This window comes from Nematostella vectensis, chromosome 10, assembly GCF_932526225.1.
Source record: "Nematostella vectensis chromosome 10, jaNemVect1.1, whole genome shotgun sequence".
NCBI lineage: Eukaryota > Metazoa > Cnidaria > Anthozoa > Actiniaria > Edwardsiidae > Nematostella > Nematostella vectensis.
Genome location: NC_064043.1, coordinates 11,375,555 through 11,401,084, shown reverse-complemented (window position 1 = coordinate 11,401,084; position 25,530 = coordinate 11,375,555). Strand labels below are relative to the sequence as shown.

At 42.6% G+C, this 25,530-nt stretch overlaps 7 protein-coding genes across 9 annotated transcripts in view; 3 read left to right on the top strand and 4 right to left on the bottom strand.

Moving 5' to 3' along the window:
- Positions 1-2,865, top strand: part of LOC116617698 — a 3,300-nt gene extending 435 nt beyond the window's left edge. The window contains exons 2-6 of the mRNA XM_048733735.1: positions 73-628; positions 706-1,323; positions 1,403-1,541; positions 1,611-2,338; positions 2,410-2,865. Coding sequence (XP_048589692.1) covers positions 73-628; positions 706-1,323; positions 1,403-1,541; positions 1,611-2,338; positions 2,410-2,610 — 2,242 coding nt within the window. The 3' untranslated portion in view covers positions 2,611-2,865. The remainder of the gene's footprint in view (positions 1-72; positions 629-705; positions 1,324-1,402; positions 1,542-1,610; positions 2,339-2,409) is intronic.
- Positions 2,409-6,448, bottom strand: LOC116603284. Its single transcript, XM_032364281.2, has one exon. It carries the CDS (start codon positions 4,698-4,700, stop codon positions 2,919-2,921), a length of 1,782 nt encoding a protein of 593 aa, XP_032220172.2. The 5' UTR covers positions 4,701-6,448; the 3' UTR covers positions 2,409-2,918.
- A 355-nt stretch (positions 6,449-6,803) lies between these two features.
- Positions 6,804-8,206, top strand: LOC125573269. Its single transcript, XM_048733744.1, has 2 exons — positions 6,804-7,678; positions 7,758-8,206. Exons 1-2 carry the CDS (start codon positions 7,331-7,333, stop codon positions 7,989-7,991), a joined length of 582 nt encoding a protein of 193 aa, XP_048589701.1. The 5' UTR covers positions 6,804-7,330; the 3' UTR covers positions 7,992-8,206.
- Positions 7,755-12,703, bottom strand: LOC5511296. The gene has a single exon (XM_048733743.1). The coding sequence runs from the start codon at positions 10,956-10,958 to the stop codon at positions 9,177-9,179; it is 1,782 nt and encodes a 593-aa protein (XP_048589700.1). The 5' UTR covers positions 10,959-12,703; the 3' UTR covers positions 7,755-9,176.
- Positions 12,704-13,094: 391 nt separating this feature from the next.
- On the top strand, positions 13,095-14,497 carry LOC116617643. The gene is made up of 2 exons (XM_032380546.2): positions 13,095-13,969; positions 14,049-14,497. Exons 1-2 carry the CDS (start codon positions 13,622-13,624, stop codon positions 14,280-14,282), a joined length of 582 nt encoding a protein of 193 aa, XP_032236437.2. The 5' UTR covers positions 13,095-13,621; the 3' UTR covers positions 14,283-14,497.
- Positions 14,046-21,288, bottom strand: LOC5510580. Its single transcript, XM_001630974.3, has 3 exons — positions 21,125-21,288; positions 20,111-20,455; positions 14,046-19,576 (listed from the first exon to the last, which is right to left on the bottom strand). The coding sequence occupies exon 3, from the start codon at positions 17,247-17,249 to the stop codon at positions 15,468-15,470; it is 1,782 nt and encodes a 593-aa protein (XP_001631024.3). The 5' UTR covers positions 17,250-19,576; positions 20,111-20,455; positions 21,125-21,288; the 3' UTR covers positions 14,046-15,467.
- Positions 21,289-21,728: 440 nt separating this feature from the next.
- Positions 21,729-25,530, bottom strand: part of LOC5498749 (von Willebrand factor A domain-containing protein 3B) — a 42,633-nt gene continuing 38,831 nt past the window's right edge. For all 3 annotated transcript variants that reach the window (XM_048733270.1, XM_048733271.1, XM_048733272.1), the window contains exons 36-41: positions 24,991-25,112; positions 24,446-24,500; positions 23,830-24,033; positions 22,953-23,026; positions 22,488-22,648; positions 21,729-22,366 (exon numbers count right to left, since the gene is read on the bottom strand). In XM_048733270.1, coding sequence (XP_048589227.1) covers positions 22,264-22,366; positions 22,488-22,648; positions 22,953-23,026; positions 23,830-24,033; positions 24,446-24,500; positions 24,991-25,112 — 719 coding nt within the window. In that variant the 3' untranslated portion in view covers positions 21,729-22,263. The remainder of the gene's footprint in view (positions 22,367-22,487; positions 22,649-22,952; positions 23,027-23,829; positions 24,034-24,445; positions 24,501-24,990; positions 25,113-25,530) is intronic.

Below are 25,530 nucleotides of genomic sequence, written 5' to 3'. Positions count from 1 at the left end.
GCTAATAGCATTCAACCTATGTGCCGATTAATGAAAATAACCTTAAATTGTCTTATTGTTTTAATTATACAGTAAACTGTGTGATGAGCTGGGTGAGGAGATAGACGAAGAAGGGCTATTCGAGGCAAATGAGCATGTTGTCCGGATAAGAGTTTGCAGGCAAACTCTTCAGACAATCTTGCGAGAAGCAACATCTAAACTTCACAAAGCAGGATTGCAATTTGACTGTTTTGGCCTACTTGACGTATCCCTGCCGTGTTCAATTCCAGTTGAAATAACACCCCTGTCTGGTCCTCTTGCCGTGCTAATCAAAGACATCGAAAGGGCAATGGATAAATTAGAATACGTAGCGTTCAAGGGATGTGTCTACCATCTGACCCCTGGAGCCACCTACACATACAGCCAGTTGTGTACCATGAAAGCATTCCTTCACTGCCTGATGGCGAACAATGGCTTCAGAGATAGGCTTGTGAAGCACTTCCCACGAGTGCTAACCATACTGGGCGACGAGGAATGCCGAATGATTCCCCAACTGCACATAGAACGAGACTTGGTGGAAGTGAACGACGGTTGGTGCTGGTCATTTGCATCTAATCAATTTGTCAATAACGCCATCTCAAAAAGTCAGGTAATAATATCGTAATGGTTAAGTTAATGACACGGCTTTCGGGACCTAACAAATGCATTCTTTGTCCATGTTTCTAGAAAGGCCATGTATCGCCGAGAGCATTTATCAAATATCGCCATACAGATGAGCCAAATCCACGATATTTTAGGGAAACATTACAGAATAGCCTGGATGACAGTCAGATAGCGGAGTTCCTGCGAGACTTTCTTGACCTCTTCCGTCCGAAGGTCCATAAGCAGAAAGTACCATGTGCCATTGGTCCACCGGACAGCGGCAAAACTAGTTTGTTTGCACCCGTCTTCCAAGTCATCCCACTGGAAAGAATTGCACGCGTCACCAAGCAGAAGGGCTTTTCAAAATCAATGATAAACGCGGAGACAGAAGTAATCTTCCTGGATGAAGCGTCCGAATCAATCCTTGACATTGATGACTGGAAGATCTTGTGCCAAGGGGGGTATACAGCCCACGACGCAAAGTGGAAAGGTGCGGCTGGATTCAAAATGACAGCATCAATGTTCATCACTTGCCAGCAGGAGATGAACTTCGGGCCACTGCACAACGCCGCCATGGATAAGCGGCTCAACAAGTACACCTTTAAAAGCCTCCTATCCGTCGATCCCGAGGCCCATCAATGGCTGTCAACCCATGCCATGGATTGCATTGTGTGGGCTTCCAGGAATGCAGCGCCAAGACGGGTAATTGGTTTACTGTCAGATAACTTAGTCTAATAATGTGTTTGTTTTTTCTCAACTTGTTTAATTATTTTCTTTACAGTCAAGTGCTCCAACACCTCCATCAACCGATGCAGGCCTGAGTTTAACAGAAATCGCACGGGTGGCGGCAGTTGATCTGTCTGATGAGGATGCTGACGAGGATTGCGTTGAAGAATCTTGCTGCAGCAACACGGAAACAGGCAAGTTAAGTGCGCGTTGTATTAAGCTTCAAATTTAACCACTAATTAGGCTTGCTTCTACCTTTTTAGATGGAGACGAGGATAACCATTCTGGCACTGACGCAGAGACGTTCAACAAAATGGAAGCTGAGTATCGCAACTGCCAGCCATTCAGCATGCGAAAGCGACAGCTCAACATTTTACTAGAGAAGATGAAAGGAGAGAGGAGTTTGCGCCAGCAACTAAACAAGGCCCGTAAATCTAAAATGCTGAAAAGCCGAAGTAAAAGACTGGTGGATCTGGGAGTTCCACACAACTTGATGGAATTATTACCGGAAGACCCCGAAGATGCAATGCCCGAGGAAATAATCGTGGAACTAGGCCGGATTAGAGAGGATCACCAGAAGTCTGAGGCTGAGAAGAGGAAAGTCATGGCAAGAGCGGCATTCGAGAGCCATTGGGTGAGAGCGACTGAGACTGAGCTGCACCGATGTTCGTCGAGATTGCAATCAATCACGGACGAGGCGTTGAAAAGCGCTAAAGCGTTGGTGCAACTTGTCAGCGACAAGCTCAAAAGTCACCATACCAACACTGGAACTCTGGCTTGCGAGACCGCTATTGAGGAAAGACGGAAGGCGTGCATCAGCTGGGGGCTCCTCGACCAACGATGTGCGCACTTGTTGCTAAACTTATGGGATCCGCTACCAAGCTGCGACGATGAGGCAGACAGTGACCAAGATTCTTTGTTTCGAGACAGCGGATGCCCATCCCAGACACACACCCCTCCTCGCCAAGGCTCAAGTGACGATATGCCAGAGGTAAACATGTGTTTTTGTTACCTTTTTGCTGATCAAATTATTCGAGCCTTTCTCGCTTTTGTCCATTTTAGATACCAAAGACCCCATCATGGAGCCCAAAACCAAACAGATGGGAATCACCAGGGATAGAATTGATGGCATTCACTACACCGGCCAAGCGCCGTTCCCTCACCCAGACTCCAAACGGGCGACGCAACCGACTCAAGTTTCGTAAACCGCAACCGACAGACAAAAGGCAAACAAGACTGGACGGTTTTCTCAGCCAAATGTAATCTTTTTTTATGTTCTGTAAACACGATATTCTTCCTGATACTCTGTATAACAAAGTCGCCATAAAGTCTGAATAAAGTCGTGTACCCGCATATACGCACAACGCTACGTAATGATACCAATTGTCAAGATTACTTAAGAGATTAAAGGTATTTTACCTACACAAATACAATTAAGGGTATTCGTAATGCACACTTTGTAAGACGCTTGTTAGTCCGATCTTGTGGCGTGATACATTCAGTTTTACTAAATACAAAGAAACATGTCGAAACGCCAAAATTAGAATGACTGTAAGTACATCATGTCCCACCTAGCCTTTCCTGTCCACTAAGTGGTTATCCATGGTGGTGTATTTTCTGTTTGCTCGATTGAGCAACGAGTTGGGGCTTCTCCCTTTTTGGAAATGGAAGTCGGGGTCTCTTAAGATCGAAGTCCACTGTCCGAACCCGTATCTTTTGAGACCAACTTTAAGATACTTGTCCTCTTCGGGCGTAAATAGGAGCGATTTTCTGCGAGCCGGGCACAGTTCTGTCATCAAAAAAGCGTCTTCGCGCTTCTGCTTTGCCGGTAGTTTTCGGGCTGAAGGCTTCATTCTCGCTGCTGGCGGTGTGGAGATTTCTTGAACTTCGTCCGTTGAAGAGCACGACTTCGTGCAGTCGTCTTGATCCTCTGAAGAGTTTGAAAGGTCGGAGAGCCTCGTTAGAACCTCTTTGTCCAGCTTGGTGCCACTGTCGCCGTGTAGTTTTTCGAGGCATTCGCGCGCCTTTGTGGCGACTTCGCGTGAACGCTGCTTGCGATAGTGCACTTTGGCGACGTTCGAGCTGTGCTTCTGATCTTCAGAGATGGCGCTTCGATCGGCACTTTTTAGCACTTTGCAGCTAGACGTCTCGACGATTTGTCGGTATCGTGTGGGGTGAACATACTTGCCAGTCGCTTCAAACACAAGTTTGCTCATCAGCTCACCGAGCTTGTTGTGCTGACCCCCGTTTCTCGTAACTAGGACGTACTCACACTTGGGTTTGAGTAGCGGGCGAATGTAGGTTATGTATCCCTCGAGCACACTCATGTTTGTGTCGGTCAGAAGGAGCGAGTCGAAGCCGTACTTGCCCGCTGTTTTGAACATTTTCTGGTCGACAAAACCTCCGTTAGTCTTGGCAGTGCGCACCATGTCCACAGTCAGATACTGATACGTCATTGGCCGCGAGCCCTTGACTTGGATAAACAGATAAACGGCGAGAAATTTAGTGGCAAACGACAGATCAAACGGAGACGCCCTGTCGGGCGTGTCCTTGCACGTTCTCAGCACGGCCTCGTAGCGGGGCAAGTAGCGAGACACCACACCAAGGAGCTCGTCCATGGTTGCCCAGTGCCCTTTGGCCTCTAGCACATCGATGTCTAAATCGCTAGTCCACTGTAGTCGCATCATTTTTGAGACGGTCTTACGCACCTTTTTCAAGTATGTGTCCGTCGTAGACAGCCCTCTAAGCACCGCTTCCGATACTCCGTTTACTTTCCTGTAGGTCACTAGTTCTGCAATGGCGTCCAGGTATCCGATTCGACCGGCATGACCCAACTGCCACTCGCTCTGCATTGAATCGGCAAATTTGAAAAGTAGATTAGGCGAACACAAGCAAAAGTCCACAATATCTAATGTGAGATGATCTTCGTCCTCGCTGCAAAATTTCAGAAACTTCAAGCATTTGCTAACCAGTTGCTGCGCTTGTCGATCACTTTTGCAGCCCCCACCACTGCCCTTGAGCCACGCGGTAAATTGCTCAGCAAACGTGCAAGACATGTCAAACGATGGGACGCCATTACTTGAACGTCGTTGCCCCTTCTCCTTTTCCATTTGGCTTCGGGAAGCTTCGATGTCTGAGTCGCTGGGTTTCTCATCAAAGTAATAAAACCATGGGTGCTTTTTCTTGACGTGTTTTCTACACCCTCTTTGAGTTCCAAACCCATCGTTATGGCAGTCTGGTACAGGGCAGTGAAACAGCCCGTCATTTTCGTCTTCTTCTAAGTGCATTCTTTTTGGTTTCTTCGCAGCATTTGGAAGAAGCGACCAGTTTATCACATTACCCTGCTTTACCATCTCTTGTCAGCAACGGTTAATGCGAGAATGAGAAACGTATGCGGCGTACCGCATGTTTAATGCTATCAAATACGTGAAAAGAGCCAATCAATCACTGCCACGCGACAGCCTCGAAATAGTGGCAGCAGTCTATTGGTTGGGGGCACGATAAACCAAAATGGCATGCCCAAGCAAGCCTCGGCATGCCCTTGCTTTTGCACAGCTTGTGCGAGTCTAGGCATCGCTTTGAAAGATCATATCTTTTGAGATTGAGAAACAAAACCATAGATGCGGAACTTTTGTTCATGTTTTCGAAAAAGGGAACACCCCACTTCGGTCCATTGTGGCCCTTTTTTTGTTCCTTTTCGCAAAGAAACGGCACCATTTAGGCCAAATCGGTCCCACTGTTCCTATACTTTTAACCACTTAGGAACAGGCGTTCCCTTTTAAGTCTATTAACCGTAGCAAACAGGAACTTTTGTTCTTTTTGAGTGGTGGTCCTCAATTGGGAACGCGTCAAAAAAGGAACTGTTGTTCCTAATTGCATCAATTAGGACCAACAGTTCCTTTGTGGACTTCGAAAAGGGAACATTTTGTTCTTCATTGTACAAACAAGTCCTTTTGTTCCGAAGCGTGCCATAAGCGTTCCGATTCTTCACCTCTAAACGGAACAACCGTTCCGTTAAGTGATAATTTATTCAGTTCCTTTCGCGGATATAGGAACACAACAAAAAACACGCGGAACTGTTTTCGAATTTTAAAACGTCTCGTGTGTAGCTCAATCAAAATAAACCTCAAACGCGAATAGAGCAAGCCCTCATAAACTACCTCAAGCAGTATCACGGTAACTTTGGCGTTCTATCGTTGCGCATACCGAAATTAAATGCAGAATAATCAAATTAGGGAAACGTATATGATCGTTTCCCAAATTTTTGTTCCTCTGCCTTTCGTCTCGCTGGCAGATTTTAACGGTCAGTCGCACTTGGGATTTTTAGCACTCTAAATGTTCGTGAGGCATTGCTCTTTCGATTTGCATCCAAAAACTAAACTCAAAAGGATATTTTCATTAAAATGAACCGATAATTGTGAACGCGCGTCTCAAAAAATGAGGAACTGTACGTATCGGAACACCGCCTATTTATTCAAATAGGAGAAAAACACTTTTCCTTGTCAGAAATCAAACCAATTTGAATGAATGCAGTACAGTATGGCAGTGGTAAACAAATAGTAACGAATGACAAGCATCAACCGAAGACCTGTGGCAACAGCAAAAGGCTGAACTATTGCCAAATATGAACAGGAACACAGGTTCCAAGACTGAGAATTCGTATTAAATTAAAAGTAAATAATCAACTAACAACAAAAACAACAAGTCAGAGAGATAAATCCCATCAATACCCGCTGTCCCCGCCATTCCCGGAGTACACGGTGAATTCAAAACAAAATTGAACGATTTTTAAATCGTAAGAAACTTACAGTTACTAACAATGTCATAGAATTGTTGAATGGAATAGATTTAGCATGAGGTCGAGACTGAATTCATAATCAAAGAACGTTCAAGTTTGTTTAGAATACACCGGATACTCCGGCTATGGCGGGTATAGCGGTTATTGCATGAATTCATCAACTAAACACATCAACTCTGCTTAGAATACACCGTGCACTCCGGATAAGGCGGATATAGCGGGTATTGCATGAATGCATTACTAAAGTACGTTGAATTTGACTGGGAATACACCGTGTACTCCGGGAATGGCGGGTATGGCGGGTACTTCTACTCTTACTACTACTACTGTTAATATTATTATTATTATTATTATTATATATATATATATATATATATATATATATATATATATATATATATATATATATATATATATATATATATATATATAATAATATATAATATATATAATATATATATATATATATATATATTATATATAATATATATATATATATATATATTATATTATATATTATATATATTATTATTATTATATATATATATATATATATATATATATATATATATATATATATATATATAATAATAATAATAATAATAATAATAATAATAATAGTAAGTAGTAAGTAGTAGTAGTAGTAAGAGTAGAAGTACCCGCCATTCCCGGAGTACACGGTGTATTCCCAGCCAAATTCAACGTACTTTAGTAATGAATTCATGCAATACCCGCTATATCCGCCTTATCCGGAGTACACGGTGTATTCTAAGCTAAGTTGATGTGTTTAGTTGATGAATTCATGCCATAACCGCTATACCCGCCATACCCGGAGTATCCGGTGTATTCTAAACAAACTTGAACATTCTTTGATTATGAATTCAGTCTCGACCTCATGCTTAATCTATTCCATTCAACAATACTATGACATTAGTAGTAACTGTAAGTTTCTTACGATTTAGAAATCGTTCAACTTTGTTCTGAATACACCGGGTATTCCGGGTTTGACGGGTATAGCGGGAACTGATCGAATTTATTACTCTTGTGTTAGTTTGTAAGTAGAATCATAGCGGGTGTTGTTTCACGCATGTTGTTGTGAGAAATGCATACTTTTGTTTTATTTCTACTGAGTTACGTAATCATCTTTGTGTTCCCTATTGAAAATGAACAAACAACCGTCTTACAATGGCATTACTGAAACTACCCAATGATAAAGCAATGTGGCTACTCTATATAAAGAGACAGAAAAAGGCAAGAATCAGTTCATTCACTATGAGTAAGCCGTGCTCTCAGCTCAACAGCAAGCTCATAAGGGATGCGGCCGAATGCCACCTCGTCGGACCAATACAGAACCTCTGTTCTGTCATATCATTTAAATGCATCTGGAGGGTAGATGAAATAGAAAACGCGTGGTCGTGGATTTGTTCAAAAAGAGAAGAATGCGATACAGCGCTGGCGAAACTTAAAGAAGTCTCATTTTTCTTCTCTGCCATAAGCACGTCTAAGCTGAAGCAAGCTAAAATGTCTGAAGAGGTAAGATTGTGAAAACTATATAAAGATATTTTTTCGCTATTTACTTTCTTTAAATATACTTTTGGGTTTTTTTTTGCAGGCAGCAAACGAAGAGTCAGGACGAGATGACGAGGAGACGGTCGTTGCATCTCAAGTTTCTACGCCGGGGAAGCAAATATATCCTGCGATTTCCTACTGGGTTGCATGCCAGATTACCTTTTTAGATGGAGACGAGGATAACTATTCTGGCAGTGACGCAGAGACGTTCAACAAGCTGAGTATCGCAACTGCCGGCCTTTCAGCATGCGAAAGCGACAGCTCAACATTTTACTAGAGAAGATGAAAGGAGAGAGGAGTTTGCACCAGCAACTAAACAAGGCCCGTAAATCTAAAATGCTGAAAAGCCGAAGTAAAGGCTGGTGGATCTGGGAGTTCCACACAACTTGCTGGAATTATTACCGGAAGACCCCGAAGATGCAATGCCCGAGGAAATAATCGTGGAACTAGGCCGGATTAGAGAGGATCACCAGAAGTCTGAGGCTGAGAAAAGGAAAGTCATGGCAAGAGCGGCATTCGAGAGCCATTGGGTGCGAGCGACTGAGACTGAGCTGCACCGATGTTCGTCGAGATTGCAATCAATCTCGGAGAACGAGGCGTTGAAAAGCGCTAAAGCGTTTGTGCAACTTGTTAGCGACAAGCTCAAAAGTCAGCATACCAACACTCGAACTCTGGCTTGCGAGACGGCGATTGAGGAAAGACGGAAGGCGTGAATCAGCTGGGGGCTCCTCGACCAACGATGTGCGCATTTGTAGCTAAACTTATGGGATCCGCTACCAAGCTGCGACGATGAGGCAGACAGAGACCAAGATTCTTTGGTTCGAGACAGCGGATGTCCATCCCAGACACACACCCCTCCTCGCCAAGGCTCAAGTGACGATATGCCAGAGGTAAACATGTGTTTTTGTTACCTTTTTGCTGATCAAATTATTCGAGCCTTTCACGCTTTTTTAGATACCAAAGACCCCATCATGGAGCCCAAAACCAGACAGATGGGAATCACCAGGGATAGAATATATGGCATTTACTACACCGGCCAAGCGCCGTTCCCTCACCCAGACACCCAAGGGACGACGCAACCGACTCAAGTTTCGTAAACCGCAACCGACAGACAAAGGGCAAACAAGACTGAACGGTTTTCTCAGCCAAATTTAATCTTTTTAATATTCTGTAAACGCGATATTCTTCCTGATACTCTGTATAACAAAGTCGCCATAAAGTCTTAATAAAGTCGTGTGCCTTCATATACGCACAACGCTACGTAATGATACCAATTGTCAAGATTACTTAAGAGATTAAAGGTATTTTACCTACACAAATACAATTAAGGGTATTCGTAATGCACACTTTGTAAGACGCTTGTTAGTCCGATCTTGTGGCGTGATACATTCAGTTTTACTAAATACAAAGAAACATGTCGAAACGCCAAAATTAGAATGACTGTAAGTACATCATGTCCCACCTAGCCTTTCCTGTCCACTAAGTGGTTATCCATGGTGCCGTATTTTCTGTTTGCTCGATTGAGCAACGAGTTGGGGCTCCTCCCTTTTTGGAAATGGAAGTCGGGGTCTCTTAAGATCGAAGTCCACTGTCCGAACCCGTATCTTTTGAGACCAACTTTAAGATACTTGTCCTCTTCGGGCGTAAATAGGAGCGATTTTCTGCGAGCCGGGCACAGTTCTGTCATCAAAAAAGCGTCTTCGCGCTTCTGCTTTGCCGGTAGTTTTCGGGCTGAAGGCTTCATTCTCGCTGCTGGCGGTGTGGAGATTTCTTGAACTTCGTCCGTTGAAGAGCACGACTTCGTGCAGTCGTCTTGATCCTCTGAAGAGTTTGAAAGGTCGGAGAGCCTCGTTAGAACCTCTTTGTCCAGCTTGGTGCCACTGTCGCCGTGTAGTTTTTCGAGGCATTCGCGCGCCTTTGTGGCGACTTCGCGTGAACGCTGCTTGCGATAGTGCACTTTGGCGACGTTCGAGCTGTGCTTCTGATCTTCAGAGATGGCGCTTCGATCGGCACTTTTTAGCACTTTGCAGCTAGACGTCTCGACGATTTGTCGGTATCGTGTGGGGTGAACATACTTGCCAGTCGCTTCAAACACAAGTTTGCTCATCAGCTCACCGAGCTTGTTGTGCTGACCCCCGTTTCTCGTAACTAGGACGTACTCACACTTGGGTTTGAGTAGCGGGCGAATGTAGGTTATGTATCCCTCGAGCACACTCATGTTTGTGTCGGTCAGAAGGAGCGAGTCGAAGCCGTACTTGCCCGCTGTTTTGAACATTTTCTGGTCGACAAAACCTCCGTTAGTCTTGGCAGTGCGCACCATGTCCACAGTCAGATACTGATACGTCATTGGCCGCGAGCCCTTGACTTGGATAAACAGATAAACGGCGAGAAATTTAGTGGCAAACGACAGATCAAACGGAGACGCCCTGTCGGGCGTGTCCTTGCACGTTCTCAGCACGGCCTCGTAGCGGGGCAAGTAGCGAGACACCACACCAAGGAGCTCGTCCATGGTTGCCCAGTGCCCTTTGGCCTCTAGCACATCGATGTCTAAATCGCTAGTCCACTGTAGTCGCATCATTTTTGAGACGGTCTTACGCACCTTTTTCAAGTATGTGTCCGTCGTAGACAGCCCTCTAAGCACCGCTTCCGATACTCCGTTTACTTTCCTGTAGGTCACTAGTTCTGCAATGGCGTCCAGGTATCCGATTCGACCGGCATGACCCAACTGCCACTCGCTCTGCATTGAATCGGCAAATTTGAAAAGTAGATTAGGCGAACACAAGCAAAAGTCCACAATATCTAATGTGAGATGATCTTCGTCCTCGCTGCAAAATTTCAGAAACTTCAAGCATTTGCTAACCAGTTGCTGCGCTTGTCGATCACTTTTGCAGCCCCCACCACTGCCCTTGAGCCACGCGGTAAATTGCTCAGCAAACGTGCAAGACATGTCAAACGATGGGACGCCATTACTTGAACGTCGTTGCCCCTTCTCCTTTTCCATTTGGCTTCGGGAAGCTTCGATGTCTGAGTCGCTGGGTTTCTCATCAAAGTAATAAAACCATGGGTGCTTTTTCTTGACGTGTTTTCTACACCCTCTTTGAGTTCCAAACCCATCGTTATGGCAGTCTGGTACAGGGCAGTGAAACAGCCCGTCATTTTCGTCTTCTTCTAAGTGCATTCTTTTTGGTTTCTTCGCAGCATTTGGAAGAAGCGACCAGTTTATCACATTACCCTGCTTTACCATCTCTTGTCAGCAACGGTTAATGCGAGAATGAGAAACGTATGCGGCGTACCGCATGTTTAATGCTATCAAATACGTGAAAAGAGCCAATCAATCACTGCCACGCGACAGCCTCGAAATAGTGGCAGCAGTCTATTGGTTGGGGGCACGATAAACCAAAATGGCATGCCCAAGCAAGCCTCGGCATGCCCTTGCTTTTGCACAGCTTGTGCGAGTCTAGGCATCGCTTTGAAAGATCATATCTTTTGAGATTGAGAAACAAAACCATAGATGCGGAACTTTTGTTCATGTTTTCGAAAAAGGGAACACCCCACTTCGGTCCATTGTGGCCCTTTTTTTGTTCCTTTTCGCAAAGAAACGGCACCATTTAGGCCAAATCGGTCCCACTGTTCCTATACTTTTAACCACTTAGGAACAGGCGTTCCCTTTTAAGTCTATTAACCGTAGCAAACAGGAACTTTTGTTCTTTTTGAGTGGTGGTCCTCAATTGGGAACGCGTCAAAAAAGGAACTGTTGTTCCTAATTGCATCAATTAGGACCAACAGTTCCTTTGTGGACTTCGAAAAGGGAACATTTTGTTCTTCATTGTACAAACAAGTCCTTTTGTTCCGAAGCGTGCCATAAGCGTTCCGATTCTTCACCTCTAAACGGAACAACCGTTCCGTTAAGTGATAATTTATTCAGTTCCTTTCGCGGATATAGGAACACAACAAAAAACACGCGGAACTGTTTTCGAATTTTAAAACGTCTCGTGTGTAGCTCAATCAAAATAAACCTCAAACGCGAATAGAGCAAGCCCTCATAAACTACCTCAAGCAGTATCACGGTAACTTTGGCGTTCTATCGTTGCGCATACCGAAATTAAATGCAGAATAATCAAATTAGGGAAACGTATATGATCGTTTCCCAAATTTTTGTTCCTCTGCCTTTCGTCTCGCTGGCAGATTTTAACGGTCAGTCGCACTTGGGATTTTTAGCACTCTAAATGTTCGTGAGGCATTGCTCTTTCGATTTGCATCCAAAAACTAAACTCAAAAGGATATTTTCATTAAAATGAACCGATAATTGTGAACGCGCGTCTCAAAAAATGAGGAACTGTACGTATCGGAACACCGCCTATTTATTCAAATAGGAGAAAAACACTTTTCCTTGTCAGAAATCAAACCAATTTGAATGAATGCAGTACAGTATGGCAGTGGTAAACAAATAGTAACGAATGACAAGCATCAACCGAAGACCTGTGGCAACAGCAAAAGGCTGAACTATTGCCAAATATGAACAGGAACACAGGTTCCAAGACTGAGAATTCGTATTAAATTAAAAGTAAATAATCAACTAACAACAAAAACAACAAGTCAGAGAGATAAATCCCATCAATACCCGCTGTCCCCGCCATTCCCGGAGTACACGGTGAATTCAAAACAAAATTGAACGATTTTTAAATCGTAAGAAACTTACAGTTACTAACAATGTCATAGAATTGTTGAATGGAATAGATTTAGCATGAGGTCGAGACTGAATTCATAATCAAAGAACGTTCAAGTTTGTTTAGAATACACCGGATACTCCGGCTATGGCGGGTATAGCGGTTATTGCATGAATTCATCAACTAAACACATCAACTCTGCTTAGAATACACCGTGCACTCCGGATAAGGCGGATATAGCGGGTATTGCATGAATGCATTACTAAAGTACGTTGAATTTGACTGGGAATACACCGTGTACTCCGGGAATGGCGGGTATGGCGGGTACTTCTACTCTTACTACTACTACTGTTAATATTATTATTATTATTATTATTATATATATATATATATATATATATATATATATATATATATATATATATATATATATATATATATATATATATATATATATATATATATATATATATATATATATAATAATATATAATATATATAATATATATATATATATATATATTATATATAATATATATATATATATATATATTATATTATATATTATATATATTATTATTATTATATATATATATATATATATATATATATATATATATATATATATATATATATATAATAATAATAATAATAATAATAATAATAATAATAATAGTAAGTAGTAAGTAGTAGTAGTAGTAAGAGTAGAAGTACCCGCCATTCCCGGAGTACACGGTGTATTCCCAGCCAAATTCAACGTACTTTAGTAATGAATTCATGCAATACCCGCTATATCCGCCTTATCCGGAGTACACGGTGTATTCTAAGCTAAGTTGATGTGTTTAGTTGATGAATTCATGCCATAACCGCTATACCCGCCATACCCGGAGTATCCGGTGTATTCTAAACAAACTTGAACATTCTTTGATTATGAATTCAGTCTCGACCTCATGCTTAATCTATTCCATTCAACAATACTATGACATTAGTAGTAACTGTAAGTTTCTTACGATTTAGAAATCGTTCAACTTTGTTCTGAATACACCGGGTATTCCGGGTTTGACGGGTATAGCGGGAACTGATCGAATTTATTACTCTTGTGTTAGTTTGTAAGTAGAATCATAGCGGGTGTTGTTTCACGCATGTTGTTGTGAGAAATGCATACTTTTGTTTTATTTCTACTGAGTTACGTAATCATCTTTGTGTTCCCTATTGAAAATGAACAAACAACCGTCTTACAATGGCATTACTGAAACTACCCAATGATAAAGCAATGTGGCTACTCTATATAAAGAGACAGAAAAAGGCAAGAATCAGTTCATTCACTATGAGTAAGCCGTGCTCTCAGCTCAACAGCAAGCTCATAAGGGATGCGGCCGAATGCCACCTCGTCGGACCAATACAGAACCTCTGTTCTGTCATATCATTTAAATGCATCTGGAGGGTAGATGAAATAGAAAACGCGTGGTCGTGGATTTGTTCAAAAAGAGAAGAATGCGATACAGCGCTGGCGAAACTTAAAGAAGTCTCATTTTTCTTCTCTGCCATAAGCACGTCTAAGCTGAAGCAAGCTAAAATGTCTGAAGAGGTAAGATTGTGAAAACTATATAAAGATATTTTTTCGCTATTTACTTTCTTTAAATATACTTTTGGGTTTTTTTTTGCAGGCAGCAAACGAAGAGTCAGGACGAGATGACGAGGAGACGGTCGTTGCATCTCAAGTTTCTACGCCGGGGAAGCAAATATATCCTGCGATTTCCTACTGGGTTGCATGCCAGATTACCTTTTTAGATGGAGACGAGGATAACTATTCTGGCAGTGACGCAGAGACGTTCAACAAGCTGAGTATCGCAACTGCCGGCCTTTCAGCATGCGAAAGCGACAGCTCAACATTTTACTAGAGAAGATGAAAGGAGAGAGGAGTTTGCACCAGCAACTAAACAAGGCCCGTAAATCTAAAATGCTGAAAAGCCGAAGTAAAGGCTGGTGGATCTGGGAGTTCCACACAACTTGCTGGAATTATTACCGGAAGACCCCGAAGATGCAATGCCCGAGGAAATAATCGTGGAACTAGGCCGGATTAGAGAGGATCACCAGAAGTCTGAGGCTGAGAAAAGGAAAGTCATGGCAAGAGCGGCATTCGAGAGCCATTGGGTGCGAGCGACTGAGACTGAGCTGCACCGATGTTCGTCGAGATTGCAATCAATCTCGGAGAACGAGGCGTTGAAAAGCGCTAAAGCGTTTGTGCAACTTGTTAGCGACAAGCTCAAAAGTCAGCATACCAACACTCGAACTCTGGCTTGCGAGACGGCGATTGAGGAAAGACGGAAGGCGTGAATCAGCTGGGGGCTCCTCGACCAACGATGTGCGCATTTGTAGCTAAACTTATGGGATCCGCTACCAAGCTGCGACGATGAGGCAGACAGAGACCAAGATTCTTTGGTTCGAGACAGCGGATGTCCATCCCAGACACACACCCCTCCTCGCCAAGGCTCAAGTGACGATATGCCAGAGGTAAACATGTGTTTTTGTTACCTTTTTGCTGATCAAATTATTCGAGCCTTTCACGCTTTTTTAGATACCAAAGACCCCATCATGGAGCCCAAAACCAGACAGATGGGAATCACCAGGGATAGAATATATGGCATTTACTACACCGGCCAAGCGCCGTTCCCTCACCCAGACACCCAAGGGACGACGCAACCGACTCAAGTTTCGTAAACCGCAACCGACAGACAAAGGGCAAACAAGACTGAACGGTTTTCTCAGCCAAATTTAATCTTTTTAATATTCTGTAAACGCGATATTCTTCCTGATACTCTGTATAACAAAGTCGCCATAAAGTCTTAATAAAGTCGTGTGCCTTCATATACGCACAACGCTACGTAATGATACCAATTGTCAAGATTACTTAAGAGATTAAAGGTATTTTACCTACACAAATACAATTAAGGGTATTCGTAATGCACACTTTGTAAGACGCTTGTTAGTCCGATCTTGTGGCGTGATACATTCAGTTTTACTAAATACAAAGAAACATGTCGAAACGCCAAAATTAGAATGACTGTAAGTACATCATGTCCCACCTAGCCTTTCCTGTCCACTAAGTGGTTATCCATGGTGCCGTATTTTCTGTTTGCTCGATTGAGCAACGAGTTGGGGCTCCTCCCTTTTTGGAAATGGAAGTCGGGGTCTCTTAAGATCGAAGTCCACTGTCCGAACCCGTATCTTTTGAGACCAACTTTAAGATACTTGTCCTCTTCGGGCGTAAATAGGAGCGATTTTCTGCGAGCCGGGCACAGTTCTGTCATCAAAAAAGCGTCTTCGCGCTTCTGCTTTGCCGGTAGTTTTCGGGCTGAAGGCTTCATTCTCGCTGCTGGCGGTGTGGAGATTTCTTGAACTTCGTCCGTTGAAGAGCACGACTTCGTGCAGTCGTCTTGATCCTCTGAAGAGTTTGAAAGGTCGGAGAGCCTCGTTAGAACCTCTTTGTCCAGCTTGGTGCCACTGTCGCCGTGTAGTTTTTCGAGGCATTCGCGCGCCTTTGTGGCGACTTCGCGTGAACGCTGCTTGCGATAGTGCACTTTGGCGACGTTCGAGCTGTGCTTCTGATCTTCAGAGATGGCGCTTCGATCGGCACTTTTTAGCACTTTGCAGCTAGACGTCTCGACGATTTGTCGGTATCGTGTGGGGTGAACATACTTGCCAGTCGCTTCAAACACAAGTTTGCTCATCAGCTCACCGAGCTTGTTGTGCTGACCCCCGTTTCTCGTAACTAGGACGTACTCACACTTGGGTTTGAGTAGCGGGCGAATGTAGGTTATGTATCCCTCGAGCACACTCATGTTTGTGTCGGTCAGAAGGAGCGAGTCGAAGCCGTACTTGCCCGCTGTTTTGAACATTTTCTGGTCGACAAAACCTCCGTTAGTCTTGGCAGTGCGCACCATGTCCACAGTCAGATACTGATACGTCATTGGCCGCGAGCCCTTGACTTGGATAAACAGATAAACGGCGAGAAATTTAGTGGCAAACGACAGATCAAACGGAGACGCCCTGTCGGGCGTGTCCTTGCACGTTCTCAGCACGGCCTCGTAGCGGGGCAAGTAGCGAGACACCACACCAAGGAGCTCGTCCATGGTTGCCCAGTGCCCTTTGGCCTCTAGCACATCGATGTCTAAATCGCTAGTCCACTGTAGTCGCATCATTTTTGAGACGGTCTTACGCACCTTTTTCAAGTATGTGTCCGTCGTAGACAGCCCTCTAAGCACCGCTTCCGATACTCCGTTTACTTTCCTGTAGGTCACTAGTTCTGCAATGGCGTCCAGGTATCCGATTCGACCGGCATGACCCAACTGCCACTCGCTCTGCATTGAATCGGCAAATTTGAAAAGTAGATTAGGCGAACACAAGCAAAAGTCCACAATATCTAATGTGAGATGATCTTCGTCCTCGCTGCAAAATTTCAGAAACTTCAAGCATTTGCTAACCAGTTGCTGCGCTTGTCGATCACTTTTGCAGCCCCCACCACTGCCCTTGAGCCACGCGGTAAATTGCTCAGCAAACGTGCAAGACATGTCAAACGATGGGACGCCATTACTTGAACGTCGTTGCCCCTTCTCCTTTTCCATTTGGCTTCGGGAAGCTTCGATGTCTGAGTCGCTGGGTTTCTCATCAAAGTAATAAAACCATGGGTGCTTTTTCTTGACGTGTTTTCTACACCCTCTTTGAGTTCCAAACCCATCGTTATGGCAGTCTGGTACAGGGCAGTGAAACAGCCCGTCATTTTCGTCTTCTTCTAAGTGCATTCTTTTTGGTTTCTTCGCAGCATTTGGAAGAAGCGACCAGTTTATCACATTACCCTGCTTTACCATCTCTTGTCAGCAACGGTTAATGCGAGAATGAGAAACGTATGCGGCGTACCGCATGTTTAATGCTATCAAATACGTGAAAAGAGCCAATCAATCACTGCCACGCGACAGCCTCGAAATAGTGGCAGCAGTCTATTGGTTGGGGGCACGATAAACCAAAATGGCATGCCCAAGCAAGCCTCGGCATGCCCTTGCTTTTGCACAGCTTGTGCGAGTCTAGGCATCGCTTTGAAAGATCATATCTTTTGAGATTGAGAAACAAAACCATAGATGCGGAACTTTTGTTCATGTTTTCGAAAAAGGGAACACCCCACTTCGGTCCATTGTGGCCCTTTTTTTGTTCCTTTTCGCAAAGAAACGGCACCATTTAGGCCAAATCGGTCCCACTGTTCCTATACTTTTAACCACTTAGGAACAGGCGTTCCCTTTTAAGTCTATTAACCGTAGCAAACAGGAACTTTTGTTCTTTTTGAGTGGTGGTCCTCAATTGGGAACGCGTCAAAAAAGGAACTGTTGTTCCTAATTGCATCAATTAGGACCAACAGTTCCTTTGTGGACTTCGAAAAGGGAACATTTTGTTCTTCATTGTACAAACAAGTCCTTTTGTTCCGAAGCGTGCCATAAGCGTTCCGATTCTTCACCTCTAAACGGAACAACCGTTCCGTTAAGTGATAATTTATTCAGTTCCTTTCGCGGATATAGGAACACAACAAAAAACACGCGGAACTGTTTTCGAATTTTAAAACGTCTCGTGTGTAGCTCAATCAAAATAAACCTCAAACGCGAATAGAGCAAGCCCTCATAAACTACCTCAAGCAGTATCACGGTAACTTTGGCGTTCTATCGTTGCGCATACCGAAATTAAATGCAGAATAATCAAATTAGGGAAACGTATATGATGGTTATGATGGATCATCATCAGCAGCAGCATCTTAGTGCTACTCTGTGAAGCTTCAAGCCTCTAAGTTGAGGAGTTCCTGCGGCAATAGCGGTTCCATCTTCCATGATGAGGGTTCCATCTTCTGAACACTAAACGGTCCATCATGAGTTCGCGGGTCTCAGTTTTACTAGCTGTCGCTTATCAATCCCAATCTCTCGATTTCTTCCGTCTATCAGTCTGACCTCCTGTTTCTTGATGATGATGGCGATGATAATGATGATATTGTCACTATACATTTTCTACAAGTCAACACACTGTGTCGAGGAGTTGCCACTTTCACTGTAGATTGATTCTTGGTGATGATGATGATGACTTCATTATACATTTTCTCCAAGTCAACACTGTGTCGTGGTGTCGTCATTTTGTCTGTAGGTTGATTCTGGGTTGGTGATGATGATGACGATGATGATGATGACTTCATTATACATTTTCTCCAAGTCAACACTGTGTCGTGGAGTCGTCATTTTGTATGTAGGTTGATTCTGGGTTGTTGATGATGATGATGATGATGATGATGATGATGATGATGATGATGATGATGATGATGACGATGATGATGGCGTCACAATAATTCTTCTCCGAGCCACCATTGTGTCGTGGAGTCGTCGTTTTCACTGCAGGTTGATTCTGGGTTGGCATTGAAATAGTATCCAAAGCTGTCTTCGCTTGCGACAGATCCAGTAGGCTTGTATGTACATTGTGCATTAGATGTCGTGTCAAAATGTAGATGATGATTCTTTATATGCCACGCAGAAACTGTACATGGTGTAGACGAACATTCTTGGCCACGGATGAAAGCCGTTTCAAGTGTAACACACGATCCAGACTTCTCAGTATGTTGCATGATGTCATATTCTGACAAATCTGCTAATATGCTATCTTTTGGAAAGCCTGTTATTTGATCTCGCTTGTTATAAGCGCATTCACTTTTGAAACGAGATGAATTCGCCCTTACGTGGAGCATGGCATCACGGGAAAGTCGGAATTTCTCCCATATTGGTTGAGATGGGTTATATGGAAGTGTGTAGTTTACGAAAAATGGCTTGTCCTTGAACTCTTCTCGGTATCTGAATGCAAATGATTCGATCAGGGTCCAAACTACCGCTGACGTAAATAGGCAATAAGTAAGAAATTCCTCTCCGTTGCTTGTACGAAGAGTGTACAGTCCATCAATTAGGTTTTCGCCGTTGTGGGTTGCGAATGCGTGCTTTTCCCAACATGAACTGTACACGCGTTTCCCACAAAACCTCCCGCTCCAGGGTGGGCGGCAATTGCAAGAAAACTTGAGTTTTGGATCTTTGCAGCGCTCGACACATGTCCCACCATTCAGGCATTTGTGCTGGGCGCAGCATCCGTTACCACAGTCTGCGGGAGCGTTGAGTAACGATGTCTAAAAACAACACAATGCATAAAGATCTTAGTAGAGAATCCATCACCAAGATTATTACAATTTGTTTCTGCAAAAATGTGTTATTTAGGCTATGGTCTATTATTTTCTGATAAATCGAGGTTAGTTGAGAAGTGTTAAGCTTAGAGTGTACACCTTTTTAAAATTACGTTGTTGGTGCAAAATGGATATTCCCAATTGATAGTTCTTGGATAAAAATATGGGACTCGTAATACCTTTACTAATGCAGGAAAATATGGATAAATCATGTCCTATTTGAGTCCTATTTGATAATGCTATGTTAATTTTAATTAATATGAGGACAAAGAAATATAGGGATGATGGTGATGATGAGGAACACAAAGTAACGACTAGAAAAAAGAAATAAAAAAAAGTACAGTAATAAATGTAATATGACCAGGCTAAGAAGTATGATGGTGATTGTTCAAAGAGTTGACGCAGAGAAACTAGCAACAGCAAAGCGATAACAAGAGCCGGAAGAGAACAGTAAAAAAAATCCCTTCGGCAAAAACTCACCGCTTTGACTATTCTTTGTTGGAGATCATAGTACTCGTAGCTTTCATCAGAGCCAAATCTACTGCTCGGCACCGAATCCTTGTCTTCATCAAGCAGTTCGCATCGCTTGCCCGACATCTGGAACGCTCGACACCGACAGTCGCCTACACACGCCGAGTGACACGCCTGAGGACCCGCCACTGAGCTGAGGTTCCTGTACGAGGACCCCAACAGATAACGTCCCTTGTTCACGTGCTCCTTTCTTGAGAAGGACCCTGCGTAACATGTCCCTTGAGGGCAGACATGTCCCTCGGCAGATGACCATAGCACGAGTACGAGGAGTGAGAAACACAACGTTGAGATGATCTAGAAAAGAGACAGTTAGCGGGGGCGGATCTAGGGTTGGACCGAGCTGGCCCTGGTTCCCCTATTTTCAAATATGTGACTTTGACTTTGAACAAAATACAAGGAAATCCACAGAAGAACAATAAATACTTTTTTTTGAAACCCTTGTTTCGGCCCCCTTTTTAGCTACCCACAATTGGCTTTATTTTTTGTCGCTATTCTTCGAATTATACCGTTTCTTTTTGGTGGGAGCTGAGGTCGCAGGCACTTCGATTTTAAAAGAAAAAAAGCTATTTTAAGTCAACCATTAATTATTAACTTCCAATTTCTTATGTTTCAAGTTTTTCTTCTAGCTTACTGATAAATGTAAGAATCGCTAAAGTTAATAAAACAAGTAGAATATAAATTGCATTAAATTTGAGAGAAAAAAAAAGTAAAAAGATACACATAACGTCATCAACTAATAAGGTTTTTTGGCTGTTTTAGCATCTCAAATGGACTTTTTCATTTTACTTTAATTTCCAACATGATACACAAAGTATTTATCGTAGCGCAAACTTTGTACAATGGATTTTCCAGAAATAAGATAGAACATTCTTCGTTGTTCACTAAAAGTGCTAAAATAAAAACAAACTACGGCTTTGTTGATTTGAAAGGGAAACGGGATTTATGACGAGAGCAATTTCTCACCTTCTGAAACATGAATACTGTTTCTGCTCGTAGAACCATCTTAACAAACCGGGCTAAGGTGCATGATAATTAAAGCTTTCACAGTAAACGAAAAAGTACCAACATATCAAGTCAATCACTTAACTGCGTAATTACTCGTGACGCCATCGGATGAGGGCCGCTGAGCAAATGACTGCTATAGAACACCTAGAGGACCCAATTATTTAAACAAAGCGTATTTCAATTAATAATTGAATACCTAGGACAGTTTGGAACGCAAACAAATATTATTCTTTATTTATTTTGATTATTTTAAAGACGTGACAGTATTTTATCCTAAAGACAATGGCTTTGTGGGATGATCCCTGCGAAGCACAAAGTCACTATGTATACTACATATATTACAAAACTTTTCAAATCGTAAAACAAGCTAGAAGATCCATCTTGATCCGGAGCCAGGGTTTGGTGTGCAATGATTCAAAGCTTCAATAGTTAGGTTAGGTAATTACTCGTGACGCGTCCATAGCATAATTTAGAGTAACCATAGCTTTTATAACAAAACGTACTTAGTGATAATCAATAATTGAAAACCTGTAGCAATCTAGAACACAAACAAATATTTTCTACCATAAAATTACTTTCTTTATTTTTTTATAACGTTGATCTTAAATGCGTCACAGTAGTTTCTCCTAAAGACGATGACTATGTGGGTAATCTCGGGTGATACTTTAAGTCACAATTACAAAATGTTTGAAATAATAAAACAAGCTTTATAAAATAGGGATGGGAAAGCGAGCGCAAAGCACGCTCTTTTAGAATCTACAATCATACGTGTCGAGAGCAATCTTTCCTTACAATGTCATTTAATCTAGATGAAACAACAGACTGTCGGCGTTGCGACACCGAAGCATCCTTCGATCTATCCTACAGTCTGTAATGGGAAAAAAAGCGTGCATTATAAACACGTAGCCTCGCTTTGGTCCCAAGCCACAGGGAGCTCGCGATGAAGGTATTTTAATCTGGATCCTATATTCATAGCTGACAATAATGTCTCTATTCCGAGACTTCAGGCCGTTTCCTTCTTCTTTCTTCATATTTTCGAAGAAGATCCTTCAAGGGATTCTTTGTTATTCGCGGTGGCTTAAAGGAGTTTCGCATTGTCACGGAGAACCTTCCTTTGTTTTCTTGAGAAAGAAATCTACAACACCGTCGTAGTAATCACGTGATAACCAGAAGCACTGCAGGGGGTCCACATGGCTGGAGCTGAGAAAAAAAAGACAACAAAAGAATGAACTTTGGATACTTTTGTGCTAATAATTAGTTTTGTCCCCCTCTAAAAAAAAAGCCATGGCAAACGGTCTGCCATTCCCCTATTTTTACTCACCTTTTTCCATTACAAAACTTGACGACAAGTCGTCTGCCGTTACTCCCCGTGACCCACCCTGGGATGTAGACATAGGAGGCGGCGTCAGCCAGGGCGAGCACGCGGTCACCTATGGCCAGCGGGTGCCTCTTGGTATGCGCGCCGAACATGTACCCAGAGCTCTGCGCAATAAATGACAGTTTTGACGGATTGTTATAACAGTGTTTACAGACAGTTATAATAGTGTTGACAGATAGTTATAACAGTGTTAACAGATAGTTATAATAGTGTTAACAGATAGTTAGATGATAGATGATGATTATTTTTTATGATGATAAAGATAATAATAATAATAATAATAATAAAGGAGATGATTGTTTTATGATAAACATGATGGAGGTGATTATTTTTGTATTGTTGGTAATAAAAGTCGCGTCGCTGGGTGATTATGGTGACGTCATAATATTTGTGGTCACGTGACAATACCTGGAGCTGTACTGTCTGATCCGCCCATTCAATGATATACTGTCGTCCGTTACCGACCCGCTCTCGCACGGTTCCTATAGCAAAATATATCAGTTAAATACAAAATATGGAATTTATCTATAGCCTTCCTATAATAAGTTCAATAGAAAACATTGTTCAATCAATATAGTCCTCTTATAATATATCCGTTAAATACAAAATATGGTATAGCTAATAGCCCTCCTATAATTAATCAGTAGAAAACATGGTTCAATTACTTTCGTCCTATATTATATATCCGTTAAATACATAATATGATATAGCTTTAGCCCTCCTATAATAAGTTCAATAGAAAGCATGGTTCAATCAATATAGCTCTCTTGCCTATCATCTCAATCTGACAGCCCATCACCGCCACATTTTACTGACATTCTTATTAAATAGCAGACTAATTAATATATTGAGAACGATTACAAACATGTCATGTTTGTAATTAAAAAAGTCAGTACAAACGGCAAGGGCGGATGACAATTCCAAGACCGAAAGGTGTAGAGATACTTAATATTCGCAAACATAAAGGTTATAAATGAACTCCAGCGATGTCAGAGTCATACATCGATGGCCTGAATTTTTGGTTGAAATATACTAATACCCTTCTGTCGTAGAACTGCCATTTGCCAATCGGAATTTGCCATTTGCAATGACGTTTTTTAAAGGGTGAATACTTCTGATTTTGCGAAGTCGCCAATATGTACTGCCTCAGAACAAACACACCCACTACGCCAAATATTATATAGCTAATCTCTTTGATTCATTTATTTCATATCTTTGATTTTACCACCCTTGCTAAGAATATCTGAACAATTTTAATTTTTCCTGACATTCCCGGTGCCCTTACCAAGGTTAAATGTACCATCCTTGTCATTCCTGGCCACCACTGCCTGGCCGACAAGGCTTTCCTCGCATGCCAGGATATATGCGCAGTCACTCTCAAATTTTTCCGGCGTGAGTTTGTAGAGTTCCTCTCTCGGAAGCAGGGCCTCGATCCCGTCATAGTAGCGCGTTTGGTGCATGTTTCCCGCCTCCAGGCTTATCACGACACCTAGAAAGGAAAATATAGTACGGATTATGGACAGAGGGAATATTAGAAGGCTATGTCTTTGAGATAAATAAGGGTAGGGGCCTGTCGAGAGGAGATGAAGGGAATAGGAGTACAGACTCTAATAAAGGCCGGGACCGGGTCGGCGGCCAAAAGACCGGTCAAGAGGATAAAGGAGTACATTCTCCAATAAAGATATAGGGGAGATGTTAGTATGGACCGGGTCGGCGGCCAAAAGACCTGGAGATAAACACGAGTGCGGACCGGTCAAGAGGATAAAAGGAGGACATACTTCATGCAAGGTATAGAAGGAAGGTGGCCAAAAAAACCTGGAGATAAACACGAGTACTTGTGCGGGGACATGGCGGTATCAATGGCCTTCTTTAACGAGGCAGGCTATTTGTCCTTTACTCACCTGGGGCGTAGCTGTAGGAAAAGTTCGGATGCAAACCAACGATGGGATCACCAGGCTGCGTACATACAAACAAAAAGTGTGAGGAAACAAAAAAAAAACATGTTTAAGTCGCACATTTCAAAGCAAGAGCTTCGATTGGCTGTGCGACGTGCTAATGGCACGCACACCTTGTGATCTCATGAGCTTGTGTTTAACTGCTAGGATATCCACCAGTTTATTGATTAGAATTTTAATTATCGCTAGACAGTTTTGTAATCTAAGAGACCTCCAATAGCCAGGCGCGATATGCTTACAAATAAAAGGTCTATGTTTTCTTCTAAAAGTACAGTAAATAAATGTCTTGGGGGCGTATATCGAACCTGTGCTATTGCAGATGTTTGTTGGTTATTCATCGGTCGCATTATGAAAAATCTATCGCAAATTTGACCGCTTGTAGACGGAAATTTGACCGCTTAAAGTGGCCAATTTGACCGCTTTTAGCCGCAAAGTTGACCTTTTTTAGTCGCAGACTTTGACTCGTGCTTACTCTCTGACTCAGAGCTTACCTTAATCACGTTATCTGCGTCATCTTCATCTGTGATCATGTCACTTCGATGAATCTGCTCCAAGTCACCCACACTGTCCTCCACAAAATATGTACCGTCCGCACAGTCCTGACGCACAGTCCCTGAAAACGAGGAATGGAACGAGTCAGAGATCACCATAAAAAGTGAAGGATAGTGTTAGCGCCGTTCCATTACTACACTGCCATCCACTATGGAGTCTCGACGTCCAAACTGCAAATACTCATCCGCCAATCAAATGTGTTCGCAGCCAGCTTATTTAGAAATCCGACAAATGGCATTCGGTATTTGCTCACACGAAGAACATCGACTATTTACTAAGCCTCTCCAGTCTTATTATATTGAAAAAAAGCGTAGAATAATAATTTGTAAACAATCACTAATTTTTTGAACATGTATGCGTATATGAAAAAAAACCTTTTTGAAAGACGAAAACGTTTTTGCAGTTTGTGACTGCAGTTTTGCAGTGTTTGTCTCGAGTTGCCAGTGATGGTCATATAGAACAAGAAATGGTTATGCGTA

Bases quoted from the DNA above. Each gene is read 5' to 3' on its own strand.
- LOC116603284 (XM_032364281.2), bottom strand. From the start codon at position 4,700: ATGGTAAAGCAGGGTAATGTGATAAACTGGTCGCTTCTTCCAAATGCT.
- LOC125573269 (XM_048733744.1), top strand. From the start codon at position 7,331: ATGGCATTACTGAAACTACCCAATGATAAAGCAATGTGGCTACTCTAT. The intron at 7,679-7,757 runs GTAAGATTGTGA...TTTTTTTTGCAG, and splicing joins AAGCTAAAATGTCTGAAGAG to GCAGCAAACGAAGAGTCAGG.
- LOC5511296 (XM_048733743.1), bottom strand. From the start codon at position 10,958: ATGGTAAAGCAGGGTAATGTGATAAACTGGTCGCTTCTTCCAAATGCT.
- LOC116617643 (XM_032380546.2), top strand. From the start codon at position 13,622: ATGGCATTACTGAAACTACCCAATGATAAAGCAATGTGGCTACTCTAT. The intron at 13,970-14,048 runs GTAAGATTGTGA...TTTTTTTTGCAG, and splicing joins AAGCTAAAATGTCTGAAGAG to GCAGCAAACGAAGAGTCAGG.
- LOC5510580 (XM_001630974.3), bottom strand. From the start codon at position 17,249: ATGGTAAAGCAGGGTAATGTGATAAACTGGTCGCTTCTTCCAAATGCT.